General features: G+C 39.4%; 1 protein-coding gene across 5 annotated transcripts in view; it reads left to right on the top strand.

Annotated features, from left to right (window-relative positions):
- Positions 1–21,909, top strand: part of LOC113661650 (cytoplasmic dynein 1 intermediate chain 1) — a 51,012-nt gene that overhangs the window by 27,848 nt on the left and 1,255 nt on the right. For all 5 annotated transcript variants that reach the window (XM_047808285.1, XM_047808284.1, XM_047808282.1 and 2 more), the window contains 7 exons: positions 265–390; positions 11,141–11,287; positions 11,690–11,803; positions 12,616–12,749; positions 13,465–13,609; positions 18,375–18,515; positions 20,024–20,149. In XM_047808285.1, coding sequence (XP_047664241.1) covers positions 265–390; positions 11,141–11,287; positions 11,690–11,803; positions 12,616–12,749; positions 13,465–13,609; positions 18,375–18,515; positions 20,024–20,149 — 933 coding nt within the window. The remainder of the gene's footprint in view (positions 1–264; positions 391–11,140; positions 11,288–11,689; positions 11,804–12,615; positions 12,750–13,464; positions 13,610–18,374; positions 18,516–20,023; positions 20,150–21,909) is intronic.

The following is a 21,909-nucleotide window of genomic DNA, read 5'->3' as shown; positions in this document are numbered from 1 at the left end:
TTTGCTCATGGTTCAGACACAAAGGATAAACATATTTCAGATCAGGAAAGTGTATAAGTATAAATGTAAGGCATATACAGTATATACACGTATGGTAGATACATTATATATAGTAAAACATTCCAGCATGTGAAGGGTTTAACCATTTGACAAGGCATGTATATATATGAATGTAATACATTCTCTCTCTCTCTCTCTCTCTCTCTCTCTCTCTCTCTCTCTCTCTCTCTCTCTCTCTCTCTCTCTCTCTCTTTCTCCCTCCAGTACCCAGAGCTGCTTGTGGCTTCTTATAACAACAACGAGGATGCTCCTCATGAGCCAGATGGTGTGGCTTTAGTGTGGAATATGAAATTCAAAAAGACCACGCCTGAATACATCTACCACTGCCAGGTGAACACAACTCCCACATTACAAGTGTATGCAATTCTGTTACACTATGGAATACTAAATAAGAATAGCCAGAAATATACCAAGAATAAAAGACACAGCATGTCCACCTTTAATGTATAATACTGTCTCCAATTATTTAAATAGTTTTAATTTTTTTAAAAATCACAAGGGGGCAAAAGTTTTGCACTCGACTGTACAATGGCTGTTTAATGCCTATGGAATGTGGCTCTTTAAATTACAGCATGAATGAGGGAAATACAAAGGAAAGTGATGTTTAATGGCTCGCAGTGCTTGGAGAGGAGCCGATGAGCAGAACGCGACGTGCCGGAAAATGTCCAATTCATTCGGAACAAAAAAAAAGCACTAAAATTTGTGTGTGAAAAGCACGGGGTAGGTTTTGACGCTAATTATAAAAGAAACCAGATGAAGTGCGAGAGACGACCGAATAAGCAAGTCTGCAAGGCGGCAGCCTGGTGCGAGGCTCTCCACACTCCTACAAGAGCCAGATATTATAGGGATATTTCTGTATAAAAAGATGTGGCCTACCACTTCCTAATCCTGCCAGCCACATATGTTTGCCCACCCACATGGACTGCCTTCACATGTGCCGCACCGTTTCCTACGCCCTGTGTGTCTAACACACACATCACACACGTGTAAACACACAGAGTACTACACACTCCTGTAAGCACCCGCGGAACGTTTTTAGCCATCATAAATATGCCTCGTTTTATTTTCAGTCTTGGATTTTAATACGTTGCAGCAGTAGTTTTCACATGTTATCACATCACTGCATTATTTCATGAGCAGGATTTTTGCTGTAATTAAGTACAACCCGTTTTGAAAAATGCTTATGGTTTTCTAAAAGGCTTTACTGTTACATTATCTGAGTTGGCATTTTATGGTTGAGAAGCAGACTTTTTTAATCAAAACCAGTGTTCCTTTTGAATTACGGTTTCTGCCTGTACTGATCACACCAGAGGAAGTTTCAGTGTGGTGAGCATGGCTCAGTGAGCGTTTGAGTGATGATGCTCATAAAGGTTTGATCTGTACATCTCCGTGGTCACTAACTGGTGTGTCTGCACCTCTCTTTCATTCTGACCGCTCACTATGATGGCAGAAATGACGGGAGCAGGCGAGGCGAGGAAAGAATGGGGGAGAAAGGAAACTAAACGCAGTTTCACCTCTGTTACTGTGGCCTGGGCTTTCGCCAGAAGTCTTCTGTGTGGAGACAGAAATAAAGAAGCGTGGGGGAGAGAAGAGAAAGGGGGGTTGAGGTTGCAGAACGAGAGATGATTTCAATTTCCAGTCGCTCGGCACGAGGCAGCAGCGTTCTGCTGTTTGGCTGCGGATGAAACGGCTCTGGGTGATCTGCACAAACATTGCTTTCCTCCGTGGCCTAGACTCTTCACCAGAGGCGTTTGGTGCTCGTTAGACAGGAATCAGATGGAGCTTAATGTGTGAGCATGTTCTGCTGTTAAACCCACCAAAACCACACTATTCCTCCCCTGCTCCCTGAGAAGCAGCCTGAAAAAGCCACACACTCATCCTCAAACTCTCTTCAATCCATTTCACCTCCGCCTGTCATGGCTTCCTTGCTTTTGACGAGCCTCAATGCAAGTAGGGGTTGGTAAGAGTGGCCAAAAACCTTGAGTAAAAATACTACTATTTAAAAAAAATGCAGATATGTATTTTTGTGATCATGGCACAACCACAAAAAATAAAGCATAACATTATGGCATTATGTGTTCTTGATATTTTCTGTGACCATCTCTGCAGGTGGTAGTGAAACCTGACAAACAGAGGCACAGTTATAAAAATAGGCAGCATTTGTATAAATATTCTCAAGTCCATTGTCAGCCAGTGAGTGTAGTGTGAATTTCATTATGACATACAATTTAATTGCATGTCAAACATAATATCAGGCTAATATCAGATCCAAGTGCATACATGAGATAATGGGCAAGAATGATTAGAGACGGTGAATGAGGCTTGAACATCTTTATCATTCAAACAGGTTGCAGTTGCAGTTGTAGATGTTTCTATATAAAGTGATTTTTTTACTTGCACTAATCGGGTCACAACAGTACAGTAACATTAACTCTAACATTAATACCGTTATACGGTACAGATTTCCAGTATCACACCAGCGCAGCGTAGTCGAGTGCAAAGTCTGCATGGTTTTCTGTGGTCAATACAAATTTAATTCCATGGTGGTAAAATTAAATAGGCTATATACTACAATACATGAGACAAAATCAACTTAAGACTGTAGTCTGAAAATAGTTTGTTTGCGGTCACTGGCGATGCTTTCATTTTGGACCATGTAAATAGCAACAGAGCACAAATGGGGAAAGAAATTCTTATGTCCAACTAAATTAGCAATGTAATAACATCATGTTACAAATTTAAACTTGTTTAATGACTCATGTGAAAGTGTAGCTAGTCATCCAGAAAACTCAGTAAGAGAACAATTGTGCTGAAAAGACTACGTTACCTACAGTACACAGGGTCAGATTTAATTGCATTTGAGAGCAAGCAGTAGTGATGATGATGATGATGATGATGATTACATGACTCATGTGTATTGAATGTGTTTATAATATAATTTTCACCTTAAGTGAAAATGACTTTTAATGACCGTTAAGGTCCTTTCTCAACATTGGCAGCTTGGTTGTACTGGGATTTATAGTCTTTACTCTAATAATTACTCCAGGGCCACCATGACAACAGTGTGTGTGTGTGTGTGTGTGTGTGTGTGTGTGTGTGTGTATATATATATATATATATATATATATATATATATATATATATATATATATAAAAACTATAAATGAATGCTGCTGGAGAACCTATGTATTTTGTATTGTATACCTATGTATTCACCACATGTACAAAAGAACCATTTGAGATTCAGCTGTCTTTGAATTGTGTCTTTAAATTTAATTGGTTAAGAAAAACGAATATCTCTTATGTCCCTTCTGTTACATGTACAATTTATGGTTCATTTTGATTAACCTGTTTCTCACTTTTTCAACATCTTATTCTTCCTCTCAATGCTTTGCTTAACAGTCCTTCTCACCTTTCGTTTTCTGACGTCTCTTTGATGTGAAGTCTCTCACTCTGGTGTCTGTGTGCTGTTCTCTTTTAGAAGCCAGAGTTCAGTTCACTTTGGCACATTTCTGCACTGGTTTTGGACTGGTCATGGATTATTTCTGAATGACTTTTGCTGGGTTCAGGACTGGCTGTGCTGTGTAGCACTGTGGTCTGGTGTGGTGGGTCTCTCTCCTCTCTCCACGGCTCTCTTGGGCCCTTCACTATGGCGGCTCTCCAGTAACATCACATGGCCTTCTCAAGTGGGCTGCCACTAGCCACATCAAGAGCGCACCCTGAAAAGCACTGGTGCTGCTGCAGATACTGTTAGCTGTGCTCCCCCACCGCACTGTTTTTATTGCTATCTTTCATGTCTTTTGCCCAGGATGACTCAGGGTGAAGCCCTGCTGGATGCCAGAGGTTTTGGGGAAGGGTGCCTGGTTAAGGGGGAGATGTATTTGTAGGAGTTAGGAGAGTGGCCTGCTCTAAATAATGGCAGCGGATAGAGCTGCTTTTGGCTCACAACGAGCTTTATGGAAATGCCTCAAAACCACACACAGCTCACGGAGAGGAAGGGCAGAGACCTCCACTCTGACGTCTGTTTATTACACACCCATATAGCTGTATATAGGCTATATATTTCTGGTGGCTAATACTGCTGCTGTTTGGGATTATGAGAATTAGACATGCTCTGGTGGCAAAATGTGACCTTTTGCCTGCAGAGAGAATTGCAGAACTCTAAAAGTTTTACACTTTATCTATAATGATCCCATGTGTATTAAAATATTCTGAAATTTAAATGGACCTCTTCTTAGTTGTTGGTGATAACTTGATTTAAAAAAAATATTAAATCTGTTTTCAGAACATTGGATATCATGTCACACTGGATAATATGGATTGGATCACTAGCTCACTTAGCAGAGAGACATATTGGTTTTGGTGGTTGTATAGAAACAAACATTTCCAACCCCTCTTTCTCTCCAAAATGTTAAAAAAGACATTGGGCTATATACCGTGACAAGAAAATAGTCTAAAACTTCCCACGTGGCACAACAGAAATACATTCACACTATGTGCAAGTTTAATCCCTGACAACAGCGGTCTGTGGCCTGGAGAAAGCTTTTATGTCATATTCTCTTTATTGGAGTTATATGATCACTCTACTGTCAATCATAGGTACACTAGCCAATCAGATTCCAGGTTTGTTTATGTTGGTTACTACTAAGTGCTGCTAACAATAAACTCTTCATTCTGAGGTTAATGTTAGAGATAGTATGGCGCTTAAACAGGACCTTACACATATGTGTGCACAGCTGTCTTGAGAATAAAGAGCAACAAAAATTAGTGCCTTGAATTGTGCCGAGACTCACAAGCAAAGCATACTGTAGACCTATGTTAAGGATAGCAAAGGAAGCAAACTTGTCTCAATGCTCAGTGCTCGCTGAACTGAACTGCTCTCATGTGGGACAGCTTTTGTAAAAACACTCAGCACTACCTCTGTATGTGCACAGCTCACAGCACCTGGCATTCATTTTTTGAGCATAAGTTACTTGCTTTACTGTAGTTTCTCCTCTTGATATATTCTCAAGGCAATTATTCCTGAAATACCTCCAGATCTGTCGTTGTTTTGTGTTTATTAGCCTTGCTCCAAAATATAGAATCACCTGAAATCGGATGTTGATCTCAAAGCATTGTTATTGAGTATGAGAGGGTGAGCATAAGTAAATGAAGTAAAGCCTACTTTCATATTTGGTTAATAAGGTATTAAATTCTATTTCAAGTATCACTGAGAAACTGTTCAAGAGGAGTAAATGTAGCATTATAATACCTGTAGACCCTGTAGACATGGTAATGTCAGTAAAAAACATGTCCGTAATTACTGAAACTGTTCAACGGAAGGGCAAAGTTAGACACAAGTTCTGTTTTGCATATGTTCATTTGTGCAACACATGGGTAAAATTGATTTCCATCATTTTATTGGACTGATATTGGATTGTAACTGTGAGCGCTTGTTTTTTTTTTATACATCCGGATGTTTTACTTTAATGTTTTACTGTCCTGCGAGAGTAAAATTATGAACTAGCAAAAGAATGCAGAGCGAAAAACTTGAGTGAGGGAGGATGAGGCAGGGAAAGAAAATGACTGCTCACGTTCACTGGCTTTCTTTTCTTTCTTCTCTGAAAGGCAGATATGGTATTACACGGCCTCCGCCAGCGACCGCAGAGTGACAAAATCTGTGCGGTGTCATTAGAAAAGAAAAAGAGCGAGAGAGCGAGGGATGCTGGTCGAAGATGGAGAACTGCATCTGGAGCTGATAAGCTCTGCTGGGAACCATATGATTGTGGTAGTGAAGGAGGAGGCGGTAGATTTGTGCTGGTGAATGTGCTGTCTGTTGCGCACTCGTCCCCTCCCAGTCTCCCTCCCTTTAACAAAGAGCGAGCACAAAGGCAGGAGTGTTTCCTTCTGTGATCCCTCTCTTCATGCCATCTTTCATCATCGGGTAGCTGTGTGTATTATTCTATAGCGAACACTTCCCATTAATATAAAACCTCATCTGACAGAAGTATGTAGACCTGGTGAAGTGTGGCTTGAAGATTAAAACAGTTGGCTGCTGCTGGAAGATGAAGGCAGCTATTTTTCTCTTGCTGCCATTTAAATTCAGCAGCACAGCAGAAACGTGCTGTGAGATTGTGTTTTTATTGAACCTGTCAGTTTGAATATCATTACTTGATCTTGACTTCACTGAACAGAGCCTCTAGCTGAGGGTGCAATGTGAAATGGACCATTTGACTCGACTCTGAATTTCAATGACCAAATAGGTTTAAAAAAATGCCACAGCTGAGATATCAGCGCAAACTAAGGTACATTTATGCCGGGTGATGTAAAAGTTTCTGCTTAAGTAGTCTCGCTTTAGACTTTTTAATAGCTGTTAAAACTCTACAGTACATTTTCTACGATGACACATGCACAAGTAACAGACTGTAATCCAGGGCCTAATTTCCTATTTTGGAGGATCAGGAAGTGCTTATACCAGGGCAAATTGAGCTAATCCCAGTAGCGCAGTCGTTACATGTGCAAAGCACTGAACCTCGTGTTTATTGAGATTTCAAGTAAATCTATGGAGTTAGACAGATGGTTCTGCTAGTTAAGATGAGGGGCCAGATAGGGTTTAATGCTTGGCTCTCCATATGGTGTAAATATTCAGGCTTTTCATCCTTCAGCATCTCTGCCATGTTTACTTTATGATTTTAAAGAGTTCATATGAGAAGTCACACTTATCTGTGGAGTGAACAAACTCTCCAGATTTATGTGGTGGCAGTAATGAGGAAAGCACATACAATCTGTTTATAACTTCCACAATGTCGTCTGATTATTTATGATAAAAAAATTAACCAAAGCAGCGGAGTCTGAGCATATGTTAATATCTCCCACAGCCACCCTGGATATAAAGGATATGAGTGTGCTGTGTAAAATGAGAACTGAGGGGACAAAAATTTATGTTTTTTAGGGTTTTCCCCCCCCTCAAACCTTGTCCATTTCTCATGGTTGACTAGGAATTGCAACAAAATTGGGTGTAAATCATTTAAATCCAATTAATCAACAATTAAAAGAAAGACAAATTACTTTAATGTGATAATGTGATTATATTTAAATATTTAAAAGCTAATGATTTTAAGTAAAATTTGATTTAATTTTAATATATAACAAACCACAGGATCACTTTACCTTAAGGTTCCTTTAACTCATAAACAGCACATACATGCACTACTTGTGCTTATTAATTGGATTCAGACCTGTAGCTGAACAGCAACCTGGAGGCCAGACAACAGTCAGTTCTTCAGTAGTGACATTCAGTAACACGTTGTATTTTAATTAATATTAATATATGTGGGTTGTTTATTTTTGGTCATAGATTGAATAAACAGGCAATGCAGGTATGTTTCCTTAACATTTAGCCAAAGATTAATTTGTATGCGTTACTCTACTTTATTAACATTCGTTCTGTTGAATTAACGCTGAAGCTCATGGTTTGTTAATGCTGAAACTAATACAGAAAATAAGGGAACACTAATATGTGCTTAATGATTGTTTGTCCATACAAGTTGGGGTGGATTTAATGGGATGAAGTAAATATAGTTAACATAAAGACAAAAACACACAGAAATGCAGCTGAGTGGATTGGTAACTGGGGAAAAGGAAAAAAGTATTTGTTGAAATTTGAAGTGAGTATTTAAAATTCTAAATTTAATTCCAAAGAGTATAAAGTGTGGGGGTTTTTTGGTCACGAAATTAAATTGAGTGAGAGTACAAGAATTACAATTTTTTTATATAATTATTATTATATTTAATATTATTCTAATTACTTATTATATTCAGTTACAGTATAAAAAGACTCTAATTATATTTAAATATAATTTCAATTTATTATTTTGACCTCTGATGTCTAGTATTTATCTGGAATTTATATTAAAATTTTCTTTACAGTTCAGTCAGATCAAGCCAAGATCAGGCCTACAGAGACCTGGAGGATTAAACTGTGATTATTTGGGATCTAGCTCAGGATTCTGATATTAGCTTTGAGGCCTCAGAGCAGAAAGCACATTGCTAAAGAAGAGGCTTGTGGTAGGGCTGGAGGTCGCAGTTGGCCGTGCCTGACTTCACCGAGAGGAGGTTTTAGGTTACAATACTTCATTAAGTCTTTGATTAATGGCTTCATAGCAGAGTTATTACCCTCTTGTTGTGGTGACCTGGTCTTGTGTTCATTAGTCCAGTAATGAAGCTGCAGTCTGAGGGAGTATGTCCCTGACACATGACTACAGCAGATAGACTAGAGAGTTTATGAAAGTTTAGAGACAGAGATTCAGAGAGAGAAAGATGGACTGTCAAAGTATAAGTCAGACTGTAAGTAGTGGGGTTCAGAGGTCAGGCCTCAGGCTGTTATTGAAATGGTGTTTAGGTGCTGTAGTGCCCTGCTGTCACTCAGCATTAACACATTACTGATCACTAATCGCAGAGCATAAACAAGCATTTCAACATGTCCACTAATCAGAGCGCTCATAGTGGCATAGAAAAGAATTACAGATTTATTAAGTGAAATATTGCCCTGTAGTTTATTGGAATTCGGCATGGTGCAGTTTGGCCTTCTTAACGGGTGAAGAAATTTTTTCCGTCACTGTCCTACATGTCCCATAATCTTGTGCATTCGTAACACTTTCGCACTTGGCATGGAGAAAATTAGCATTTGGAAAACATTGTCAGAATCCAGAGTTGTGATTTTCAATCACTGTGCCATGTGAGATCATGTGTCATGGGAAATGATTAAATTTCAATTATTCATTTACAGCAAATAAATAAGCATTATTGAGCATCTGTGCCTGACTAATTACCATCCCATGTCAGTGGATGGCAGAAGGTAGCGCAAAAAAGACACTGTCAATTAATCGAATTAGTGATGTGTGTTAGAGGTGGAGGTGAAAAGACATATATATACATATATTAAAAGGAAAAATGCAGAATCCAAACTGGGACCTGGACAAAATTCTAACCCAGATGGAGCACTTAGTATGGATGTTGTCCAAAAGAAAGCAAAAATGGTGAGCTCGAAGCAATACAGTTCCTGAACGCATATCAGCTTTGTGTTCATCTAAACTTGCTCGGGTTTCTCACTGGGTGAGTATAAACAAATTAAGAGCTTAAATTGCCATTATATATATCGCATTAGTACAATGGGTCATTTTTTAACATTTTACGTTGGTTGAATGCCACAGGATTTTAAAAATGTGTTGTGGCTCAGAAAGGTTGAAAAACACAAATGTTTTTTTCTTTTACACAAATGCATTGCAAGTTTTCAATGAACATTATATTTCTGACAATTCAAACAATATATTGCACTTCAAAAATAAATGATCCAAGGTGCTTTTTCAGTTTGTCCCTCTAGTAGACAGAACTCTTAAGATATTGAACCTTAAAACAGTGTGTCTTCCTTTTGGAAAAGGTTCCAAGTAGAAGTCCCTCTGGGAGCCAGAAGCTGTAGTTATCCAAAAAAAAAAACTTCAACCCTTATGTCTTCTTTTGGTTTGTTTCTTTTTTGGTTTGAGATTTTGGGGAGGAACCTACAGCATAGTTTCACTATCAAAGGGGTTTTAAGGAGCACAGTTTCGAAGAATGTCCAGGGTAAAAATAAAACTTTCAGAATTCTTTAGTTTATCCCTGGGTGAAACCCTTAATATTTGTGTGGAACACTACAATGCTAGATTAGGAAATGATTTCAATAGAACCTCATTAGGGATATTGAACCTTTGAGGAATCCTTTTTATTTAAACTATGTACATGCTCTTAGAGAAAAAAAAGTTGATTGGATCTGTTTTTGTGGGGAAGCTCATAGAGGCTCTATTTTGAATCTCTACATCAAAGCATTTGGTTTGGAAAAGGTTCCAAGTACACTCACTTTAGCCATGCTTCTTGCTCGCCTTGCTAGCCTGTAGCCTATGGTGCTGTAATATAATATAATATAATATAATAAGACATTTTTTGCTATAGCTATCCAGACATCTATTAGGGAACCCTTTTTTTTTCAAGCGTAGAATTTTACCTACAGTATAGTGTTCAGTGGTTTGTTCCTTTAGACAAACCCTTAATGATGCTAGATAGAACCCCGCACTAGTGAGTTTACCTTTGAAAAAGGCTCTCGTTGCTTTCAGGTTGCTACTGAATCTGCAAGTCTGCAGAAGCACCAGCAGCTAATATGGATTATGCTAATATATGTAATGTGCTCATATGCATAAATTCACAATATTTATTTTTTTTTTACATAGAGTTTGAACAGCAACACTTGTGTCTTATTATACTTAAGCTTTAAACAGTTTTCTCTGGGTGTCCTGTGTGCATATTTTGATGGCCAATTCTTCAACTTTATTTTTATCCCTCCATCTTGGTTTATTTTAAGTCCATTTTAAAATGCCGCCTTACGTCTGAGGCATGTCTTTGTAAGCCATATTTTTTTAAATGGGAGAAAAGGAACGGAGAGAAAGAAAAAGCATGTTTTCTTTTTACTCTGGTTTGTTTTCCAGTCACTTTAAAATGAACTCTGGTTGCATGACTTGGCGGCCGCAGCTGGTGCGGTGAAACAGGGAGACAGCAGACGACTGCAGAGCACTAAGAAAACAAACTGGTCGCACTTCAGTCTCAGCACAGGCCCACTTTCACTGAAGTGGGGAGGAAATAATTGTCCTGTGGAGCTAATTGACAAAAATATAGAGCAAAGCGATGCAGGGTTAATCAGAACTGTAGTTTAGCCTGGTGAGTCTTATTGAGGTAATTCATATAAATGTATGAAAGCATAAGCTAACTTTTCATTTGTTGGGCATTCATGAGGAACGGAAAGCCCAATAAAAGTGAAGAGAGAGGGGAAGTTCAAGACCAAGGCTGTCACAACAAAAGCCACGTTTCTCGCTCCACTGCCCGCTGCTTATGGTGCTGTAATCTAAAGCTTCTGTGCCTACAATTGCCTCTATTGTTACGTTCTTCACCCAAAACCCACCCCTGCACGTGATCTTTAGATGAACTCATCAGCATTGTGCCCCCTCTCTTTCTATCTTTCTTTCTCATTCACTCTCTATCTTGTCTTAATTATCCTGTCCTTTCTTCTTCTTTCAAGTCTCCTGTGGTGTCCGTGGGATTTGCTCGTTTCCATCCTAATCTGCTGGTGGGTGGCACGTACTCAGGGCAAATCGTCCTCTGGGACAACCGCAGCCACAGGAGAACCCCAGTCCAGAGAACGCCACTTTCTGCAGCTGCACATACTGTAAGAACACACCTAATGTATTTAACTCACATTTTCAGACTAATATTGCTGAAATTAAGTGCTACCACACTATGAAACTTAATTCATAGGGAGGATTTTAACCTGAAATCAGATTTTTTTAGAGTCAGAGGTAGCGCCCACAGAGATGCATAGGCCCCATTGTGCTGCTGTGCCACACGCATGGCCTCCGAGTGCAATACATGCTGAAGGTTTAAACTCCTGAGTCCTCAATAATGAAAGCCTGTGTCCCAACCTCATACTCAACAAATTGTTGGTTCTCTCAAAGAGTCCATTGTGGGTTAAAAACAAAAAATAATTTGACAGCATGTGTCATGCCAAGATTAAGTAAAGTCCTAAGTGATATATATTAATATATTTCCATGTGCCTTGACCCTTCATAAGCATCCAGTGTACTGCGTGAATGTGGTGGGAACCCAGAATGCCAACAACTTGATCACGGTGTCCACAGATGGCCGGATGTGCTCCTGGAGCCTGGATATGCTCTCTCAGCCACAGGTAAGTACTGCTCTAGGGCCACTTTTTACTTCTTCCACCAACTCAAACCTCTCTGAAGCTTTTTTTTGTATCGATGAGAGCATGTGTGTGCTTTTTACAATCTTCCCTCTCAACGTGAGAACTGACTTTTAAGCTTTATCATTTGTACCAATCCAGTGCAATCTGTGCCCATATTACAGAAAAGACTTAAGCTCCGACAAAATAGATACATTTTTAACAAATTTCTTAATAGAGATGGAACCCCTTTAATTATTGGGTACTAATATCTTAATAATAATATTTTACCTGCTTATCAGGTCTCATCAGCATCTAGCAGTAAATAATTTAGCGAAAACCTTCATAAAACTGAAAGAACCTAGCTGCAATTAAAACCTGATTAAAAAAATTCACATCTTGCTTTTATCAACTTTAACACAAAAAAGGTGTGTGAAAGAGCTTCATTATTCCTTCTTAACCTCAACAAAACCGGTCATATTGGGCCAACTTACTGCTGCGTCACAACCCCCAGAGGCTGGAGATGCTGATAAGTGTTTTGACATCAAATTGCAACACGCAATCATTAATATTGTAGCTGAACACTCAATTTCTTTCTCATAATAGAATAAGAATAAAAAAAAAAATAGGTTCTTGATATTAGAAATAAACCAGCTAACAAGAATAAATTATGAAATCATGTATAAATTCTTACTTAGGAATAATTAATAACAAGAACGAAACATTAGCATCAGTATAAATAAGCAGTATTATAGTTAAAAAGATATAGTTACTTTATCATGCAGTTTACTTTCCTGAGGCTTGTTTGCCTGTTGCAGGAGAGCATGGAGCTGGTCTACAATAAGTCAAAACCAGTAGCTGTGACTGGAATGGCCTTCCCTGCTGGAGATGTCAATAACTTTGTGGTGGGCAGCGAAGAGGGGACTGTGTACACAGCTTCCAGACATGGCAGGTTAGTGAAGCAAACATACACACACATACATATACAGGGACAACTTTAGAAATTTCACGAAGAACCATTTAACCAAACCTAATATAACACAATAACATTTAGTCAGTTTACCTATTTTAAGCTTTAATATCATGAAAAGCTTGTTCATATTATATACACAGAAAATAACTTAGCTTGTGGCTTAGTGAGTTGCACATTCACCTCACACCTCCAGGGTCGGGGTTCGATTCCCGCCTCCGCCTTGTGTGTGCGGAGTTTGCATGTTCTCCCCGTGCCTCGGGGGTTTCCTCCGGGTACTCCGGTTTCCTCCCCCGGTCCAAAGACATGCATGGTAGGTTGATTGGCATCTCTGGAAAATTGTCCGTAGTGTGTGAGTGAATGAGAGTGTGTGTGTGCCCTGTGATGGGTTGGCACTCAGTCCAGGGTGTATCCTGCCTTGATGCCCGATGACGCCTGGGATAGGCACAGGCTCCCCGTGACCCGAGTTAGTTCGGATAAGCGGTAGAAAATGAGTGAGTGAGTGAGTTTATGGATAGAATGTCCTGCGTTTCATCACAGGATAGAAAAGTTTCCACTCCCATCCATGTAATTAAGTGTTTACTAATCCACATTTCAACACATTTATGTGCAAATGGCACAAATACCTGATGTGCGTAGACACTATATTGTCACATTACATAGCTCTGTACAGACTGTAATGCTGTGTGGCTTGCAGTAAAGCTGGTATCTGTGAGATGTTCGAGGGCCATCAGGGACCAGTGACTGGCATCAGCTGTCATAGTGCTGTGGGCCCAGTAGACTTCTCCCACCTCTTCGTCACCTCGTCTTTTGACTGGACTGTCAAACTCTGGAGCACGAAGGTAAGAAGAGAGCACGTGCCCTGCTTTTACACTACACTGCCAATGTATGTTGTCCTGGTTAATCATTTCTGCCCATGTCTGTTGTCATAGCTAATTTATCAAAGACATTTGTATGAAATAGTTCATGATAAGATAAGCAAATTCTGGAGCTTGGGGCTTTTTATTAGCATATATATAATTTGTATGAATCGAAAAGGACTAGATAAGATGAGGGTGAGTTTGAATCTCTGTCTGCTTTAACTGTACTCATGACAGTACATGACTGTACTCATATATTGCAGTACTATGGCTAGAAAAGATGATCTATTAAACATAAATGTAATACTTGATTATAATACTACTTCATAAATTAAGAATTTTGCATGTACATTTATAAATTTGCAAGTTGTACATTGCGATGATGTAAATTCATTTATTCACTCATTCATTCATTTTCTACCGCTTATCCAAACTACCTCGGGTCACAGGGAGCCTGTGCCTATCTCAGGCATCATTGGGCATCAAGGCAGGATACACCCTGGACAGAGTATGATGTAATTTAATGTTTATAATTGAACTTTTGTTATTAAAAAAGCAGGTTCTAAAATGTAATTGCAATTGCAGTGAAAACAATGACAAACTTTCTCTTTTCCCCTAAAATGACAACACTCCTTCAATGGAAACTACACATGCAGCATGAGTTTCCTTTTAAGGAAAAGGGGAAAGGCTCAAAAGGTTTTTTCTTGCTCAGAGTGGAGCTCATTTCTGGGCTGGAAAAATGACAAAATCCTGAAATGAAGAAAATCGTCAGATTTGATCAGAATCTCTAATCAGTGTCTAGAAGCATATATTTTAAAAAGCCTTCTATATTTTTACAGGTCTTGAAACACTGCAATATTACAACTCACCTTTTAAACAATCAAATGTACTTATTAAGATATTACACTATGTAAGAAAGGGAAAGAGAGAGGCAGTGGAAAGAGGTGGAAGATTGAGAACAGGATTCAGCTCTATGATTACATCCTGCATACTTTCTTGATGGGAAGAACACAAGAATTTTAAGAGGAAAAAAAGGAGAACAATAAGGTAGAATGTGAAGAAAAAGAGTTGGAGTGGATCATTTGGAGTGGATAACTAACAAAGAACTCATATAGAGCAGAGCTGGTACTTTCTTGTGCCGTTCAGATCCATTAATTACTTTATCATATGTTTATAATACTCTTATTATACACTTTAATTAAATTGGAACGTTGATGTCATTGCAACAAGATTTAGCCATAAAATATACTGTACGTTTGTGCTTTCTGACACGTGAAAACATTCCAGAGATGCTCAGGATGCATAGATGTTATTTTTTCAGAATCCAGGGTGGGTTTCGGGTGGAATTCCCTTCGCCTTTGAGGACAGCCACAGGAATGCTGGCCTGCCTCCCAGGCCTGTGTGCCCATGTCTTAGGCCACTTACTGTTTGTTTATCTAAGGCCACCTGAACACAGTGTATCTGTCTGCAGAGTCACATTGGAGTCATTTCCATGTTGATTTGCGACTCATTAAAAAATATATATTAAAATCATTTGGGAACCAAACTGATTGTTTGTGTTGAGGAATTGGGTCAGTTCCTGGCAGGTTCCTCCATTATTCAAGAACATTATCCACAAGTAATTGGCTTCATACCCTACTTTCCGCTGTCTGGTTGTTGAATAACCAATGGAGTTCTTTACTTTTGGCATTACTATATTTTATTAGTGCCCTCATAAAGGATAAGAGAGAAAATGAGAGCGCTTCTCACCAGCCCGCCATTCTCTGGCTGGGAAACCTTCACAGTGGCCTGATTTGAACCGATGTCCCACTGTGGCCATGGCACAGCAGCTACTAATGATTATTCTGTCTGTTGAGCATTCCTCAGCCAAAGTTTGGATGGAGACGGCAAATTTTCTTGGAGGCACGACTTTCTTGGAGTTGAGACGTGCAATATAGGTGAAGTTACATGATCAGTTAAAGGTGTAAAGAGTGTAGTTTACAGGGTTTGATTGGTCAATTTTTTTCGGGAGAGTGTGGGATTGATCACACTTTCGACAGAAGGGGTGGGATTCCAGAATTATATGTGAGATAGTGGGATTGGTCAAAAGTTATGCCTTCTACTTTTTTCTTCTGGAAGACGTGGGATTGGTTAAAATTTATATTGCAGATTGTGGAATTAGTCAAATGTTATATTGAAGAGGTGGGATTGGTCAGACCTTCTGCAGGAGTAGGCAGTATTGGTCAAAATTTCTGAGGCAGGATTGCACACACTTTATGTAAGAGAAAGTGGGACTGGTCGACCTTTCTATGGGCAGGAGCAGTTGGTTAAAATTTTAAGACCTGGAGGTGAAACTGGTCATATTTTCTGTCTACAGCAGTGGTTGGGACTGGAAGGAACTACCTCCAGGAGTGTGAGGTAGTGATAACAGTCTTGAATGTTTATGTTAAAATATTAACAACATAAACAATTGGATAAGTTCAAAGGTTTGCATCTACCTTTTTCAATGTTATATATAAATATTCAGTAATAACTTGTATCCAGTAATGCCCTTTGTCTCCTTTGTCTTTATAATGACCTCTTTTGTATTCCCAATGAGGTGTGCAAACATTTTCACTTAGCTGTGTGTATTATGTAGTTAGGAAAGCTAAAGTCTGGAGATCTGGGCAGGCGTGACTGCATCACTGCTGGCGCCTGCAGGATTTGGCTGCGGTGATGTGGATTAGATCTGGTTGAACGTTCTGGTTTGCTCATATTGCTTGTGGCATACAGCAGACGAGTGCCTTTCTAATCCGTTCTTCAGTCAATTTTATTACTATTAAAAAAATTGGTTATAGCATAAAATACAAAAAAATTTTTTTTTATAAATTTCCAAACTTATATATAAGTTTTAATCCAGTTTTAAGATATTTGTATTATACTTTTACCAACAGACATTCTTGCAAAGTTCTAACAAGTTTAGACCTCTAATTAGCAAGCCAAATGTGCCAGTGACAGGTTTTATTTGGAGGCAAAAACTCTTGGAAAGTTTCCTTGAAGACCAAGCGACTCCCTGCAGCAGTAACACTTTAGTCTGTAAACTTTATAATGATTGTGATAGCTATTGTCAAATGTCTGTCAGGAGTTTTGCATTTTCTTTGAATGTTCATGTGGATTTTATTATGTTAAAATGCCCTGGGTGTGAATGATTGCGTGAATGTGTGTACGTGTATACGTGGTGCTCTGGCATCCAATCCTTACTGTATATGTTCCTGGGATAAGTTCCAGACATGAATAAATGTATGAAAACTATCTTCACTATGCTTTTATTAGGGTTAAACACAATATGATTTGTGGGGAAATGACATTAACATATAAATGATAGTTTATCCTTGTATAGTTTTACTATCTTGCTGAAATTAGCTCACACACAGTCAAGGCAGCCATCTTGCATGTGTACATAACTAAAACTATAACACTGGCTTGTTTAAGGACTGATTTTATAGTTTTTTTGTTTGAATTAGTGATCTTGCAGACATTATGGACTACCATGTACATTTATTTAATTGGGGTAATGGTGCACCCGGAGCTTATCCCTGGAGCACTGGAGTACAAAGCGGGCACAAAAGTCTGTCGGGACCCAGAATGTCCAAAAAGAGAAAATCCTGCTTGTGATTCACTGTTATAGAGATTAGACAGAACACACTATTTCCCAGAAGTACTGAATGTAATAAACTAAAATTCTTCTTTTTTATTTATGCAATCTTTTCTTATATTTCTCCTTCCTACATGAATAATTCAGTCACTGCTGATTTTGTACTGAGTTAAGATTAATCTCTGAATATTGCATCACTTATGACAACCGTTCCTTGAACTGCTTCGTTTTGTTTTTGCACTAGTTCTGGTTTTGGTTGACTATTTCTTTGGATCTTAGCCCAACCCCAGCACTATGTGATACACTTCCCATGGTCAACCAGTCAATCTTGGCTTGATCCACAGCACCACAGGGTCTGAGATTTTGTAGGCGTCCCAGTCACGTTTTCTGCAATCTTCACTTACCCAAAAACCCCTTCTCGAGGTCTTGGTGCATGTGCATCTTTGCATTAGTATAAATATGCACTTAGATCGCCTGGATGCATTGCACCCCTCCCCTCTGTGAAGGGGTTCATTATTGTGTTGTGGTCTGGGAGCTGAGCGAGACACTGACTGCATTCCTCCTACCCAACTGTCTGCCCTGTACCTGTTCGGCATGCGATGTGGCCATCCTCAGGAATTCTCTTAACCTCTCTCACCCTCCCTCTCTCTCTCTCTCTCTCTCTCTCTCTCTCTCTCTCTCTCTCTCTCTCTCTCTCTCTCTCTCTCTCTCTCTCTCTCTCTCTCTCTCTCTCCCGCTCTCTCTTATCTTTTCTCCTGTTTTCATTCTGTTTTCTTTTTGTCTTTTCCCTAGACAGCTGTTACACTAAGGTTACAGTACACCTTTGGAGAGACTTTCATCTCATGTTTTTATGACATTGCGTGAGTGTGCAGAGGTTTTAATTAGCCCGTTCCCAGACAGCCCCAAGGCTGCAGCAGCGCCACTGAGTCTACTCTCATTTTCTTTCTGTCTCTCTCTCTCTCTTTCTCTCTCTCTCTCTCTCTCTCTCTCTCTCTCTCTCTCTCTCTCTCTCTCTCTCTCTTTTCCTCCTGAAACCTTCACATTTCTGTCTTTTTTCCCCTGTACTGCTTTTCTCTCTGTTTGTCCTTCTTTTCTGCCCTCTCTTTATTCTCTTTCTCCTCCTCCTCCTCCCAGCAAAACAAGCCGCTGTACTCCTTTGAGGACAATGCTGACTATGTGTACGATGTCATGTGGTCTCCAGTGCATCCCGCACTATTCGCTGCAGTGGATGGAATGGGCCGTCTCGATCTGTGGAACCTAAACAATGACACTGAGGTGAGGCCACACACACACACACACACACACACACACACACACACACACACACACACACACACATCCACACACACACACATCCACACACACGCAAAAACTTTTTTGCACACACACTCATTTTTGCATCAGCTTTAGGCTGTCCCTGCCCAAGCTCCAGACCACTAACACCCCCTGTATAGACAAACACACACACACACACACACACACACACACACACACACACACACACACACACACACACACACACACACACTTTATACTAGGCCAGAGACAGATCAAAACATCAACAGCCTCCTCTCTGTGTGGGTGTCTTTCAACAGGCTGCCCTTAAATCAGCCCTGTATTGGCTTATGCCAAGCGTGCACACACACACACACACACACACACACACACACACACACACACACACACACACACACACACACACACACACACACACACACTCAGTGTGTGTGGATTTCTTTCTCCCCAGTGATCCAGAGTCACTAATTTCCCATGGGCAGCGGCCCAGCTCAGTGGTTTAATCTGGTCCTCTGGGGTCACTGTGCTTTAAGACGGCCAACAACTGCACTAAACGTCTGATCCATTCAGCCACTGATCCCCATCGCTGCAGTCATATGAGACAGATTCTGCTTAGTGTTTATCCTCGTCTGCAACACGTGGTTGAGCTCATTGATACCTTGTTAATTACACAATTACTTGAGTCAGGTGTGTTGAAGCAGAACATGCTGGCCTGGGCTTGAATTTTAACACGTACACATGTGAATGTGTATGTAACACCACTTAAAGCTACATTACTGAGAAATTTAATGAACATTTTAATGAAATAACTCATCATTATTGACTTATAAACAAGTCTTTGTGTCTCTGAGCCTAATAGAATTTGTAATTGAGATTATTATTTATTTGTTCTTGTTCTCAGCAGACTAAGATATATTTATCTAAGAATTTGTGACCATTGGCAAATTGAGGTGTTGCTGTAAGAAAAAAAACGATTCTTTAAGGTAATCGTAGTAATGGCACTTTACATCACAGGCTGCATTACATCATGTAACATGTAGAACTGTTTTTCATGATGAAATACAGTTTTAACTGTATGTTAATTCGGAGATGATGTCTGATATTTCTTCTCAGACTTGACAACCTGACACACCTGTACATATGCATAGTGGGTGCAATATATATCAATTGTTATGTCGATCATAATCTCATAATTTTACAAATTCCAGTGTAGTATTTCAAACCATTTTACTGCAACAGCAGTTTTAGGTGCAGTTGACTAAATGAAGATGAGCGGATGCTGGTTAAATTTCCTTAGTTTGTAGTCTGTTTTATTTTGGTTTGTAACTAATGCTCATAGCACTGCCAAGTATTAGTGCTCACTCCAAAATTGTTAGAAAACTAGTTTTGCTTTACCTGTGAGAAGCTGTGAATAAAAGTGTCTTTCAGATATAGGCAGTCTCTGAAAATGTCTCTAGATCATGGTGTGTGCTGTGTTGTGTGTACAGGTACCCACAGCTAGCGTGACCATCGAGGGTGCTCCTGCTCTCAACCGGGTGCGTTGGGCTTCAGGAGGGAAGGAGCTGGCTGTAGGAGACTCAGAGGGTCGGCTCTGGATCTACGATGTTGGAGAGGTAGGTGGATGATGTGAATATAAGAACGGTCCAATCGGTTATTAAGGTAACCTGCAGACAGATGAGTGTAAATGCAAACTTGGGGTCTGAATCTGTCATTCTGTCAGGGAGAGATAGTGAAATTGAACCTTTTCATCCACCAGAAATTATAATGATTATATACTGTACTGAATTTGTAATATGCTAAATAAATATAGGCCGTCTTCACAGACTGCAAGTTTTTCTGCAAGAATTGTCAAATGAATAAAATCTACACTTGTGACCATGGTTTGAAGGATAAGATGACCAAATACTCCTTTGCTTTAAATTAATGTATAACGCAATCCTTTAAAAATCAGTACACAACATAAGCAATGTCTCAGACTCTGTCTCCTCTGAGGTTTTCTGTAATAAAAACAAAAAAAAATAAAAAATCATGGCCTTTAAATGATAAAACCATACATTCATTATGAATTTATTTAATTGAACTATAATTTGATCTATCAGACATCTAGAGTGAGCAACATCCATTAATCAGCGGTGGTTACACATTTATTACTTAAAAACTAATAGACAGGTTACTTAGTTTAAATACATGAGTAAACCTCAATGGCAACAATAGAAAGCAACTTGGTCTAATAAAATGAACTTGAATGGTGATCCGAATAGGTGCTTGAAATATTACTGTAATTTTATTTTATTGTGTGTCTGTTGCAGTTGATGTTTAAATGTTTAGAAGTGTAAAAGTGAAAACTCTAAACAGGCCTTATTTTTTATTTTTTTGCTTTCCACATATCAACCTAAGAAAATCATTAGTTTTCAACTGTACATCTGACGCAAAAGGGGCTAGCCATACATTAAACCATCACTGCTGGCTATTTTTTAAGGCTTTTGCATTAAAGGCCCTGCATGTTTACCAACCTCTTGCGCCGTCCGGGCTTGTTTGGGTTCTACCGCTTTTCTTTACCCACTATTTTAAACCAGCCTCCACATGACCTAACCACCACCACAGAGCAGGGAGCCGCCACGACTCCCCGTGTTTGCTGTGCTCTTTTCAGAGTCCAGGTTTTTCCTTGTGTGTGGGGTTCGACTAATTTTAGCCCTGCGTCGTGTGGTAATTGGAGAGTGTGCTGGTCGGGCGTGTGGTCTCTCAGGCTTGATGATAATGGTGGGTCATCAATAAACTGACTGAAGCTGAAGGGTTTTATGTTGCAACAGAGTGGGGGCTTATTTACCAGAAGCTTTTCATGAAGCCTGAAAAAAGTCTGCAACATGGCCTATGTTGTGAAGGAAGACAGTAGCGTGGCACTTAAGTACTTTCAGCCTACCGCTGCTGACAACTGCTGAGGCCTTTTTGTATTATGTTTATTCCTGTGCACTTTATATTTACTTTGTATCACCTTGACATGTTTAAAGTTATTCAAACATGAGAATCTAATGTACATTTTCCAGACATCTACGGTGTAGTTGTGGCATTTATTATTTGACTCTGTGGAACGGTGACACTTGAAAGCTATGCTGTTATGCAGTTTCAGATAAAAGCCACACTCGGATACATTAATAAAATTCAGATGATGGAAAAGACAGGCATTTGTTACTGCTTGAGTTTACTTTAGCTTTTCAAAATGTAGCCTGTGAATTCATGAGCATTGGTCTTATAAACCAATAGAAAACAAGCAGGTAGTACTGTGTGCTCTTTGGCTGGTACAAAAAGTACAGGAGTTGCTTATTATGACGTTTTTGGGCTTGTTTTCTTAGTAAAGCTTACCTGTCTTGTCCAT

Source organism: Tachysurus fulvidraco, chromosome 24 (genome assembly GCF_022655615.1).
Source record: "Tachysurus fulvidraco isolate hzauxx_2018 chromosome 24, HZAU_PFXX_2.0, whole genome shotgun sequence".
In the NCBI taxonomy this organism is placed as follows: Eukaryota; Metazoa; Chordata; class Actinopteri; order Siluriformes; family Bagridae; genus Tachysurus; species Tachysurus fulvidraco.
Note: the sequence above shows the minus strand (reverse complement) of the source record. Positions and strands in the feature narration are given on the sequence as shown.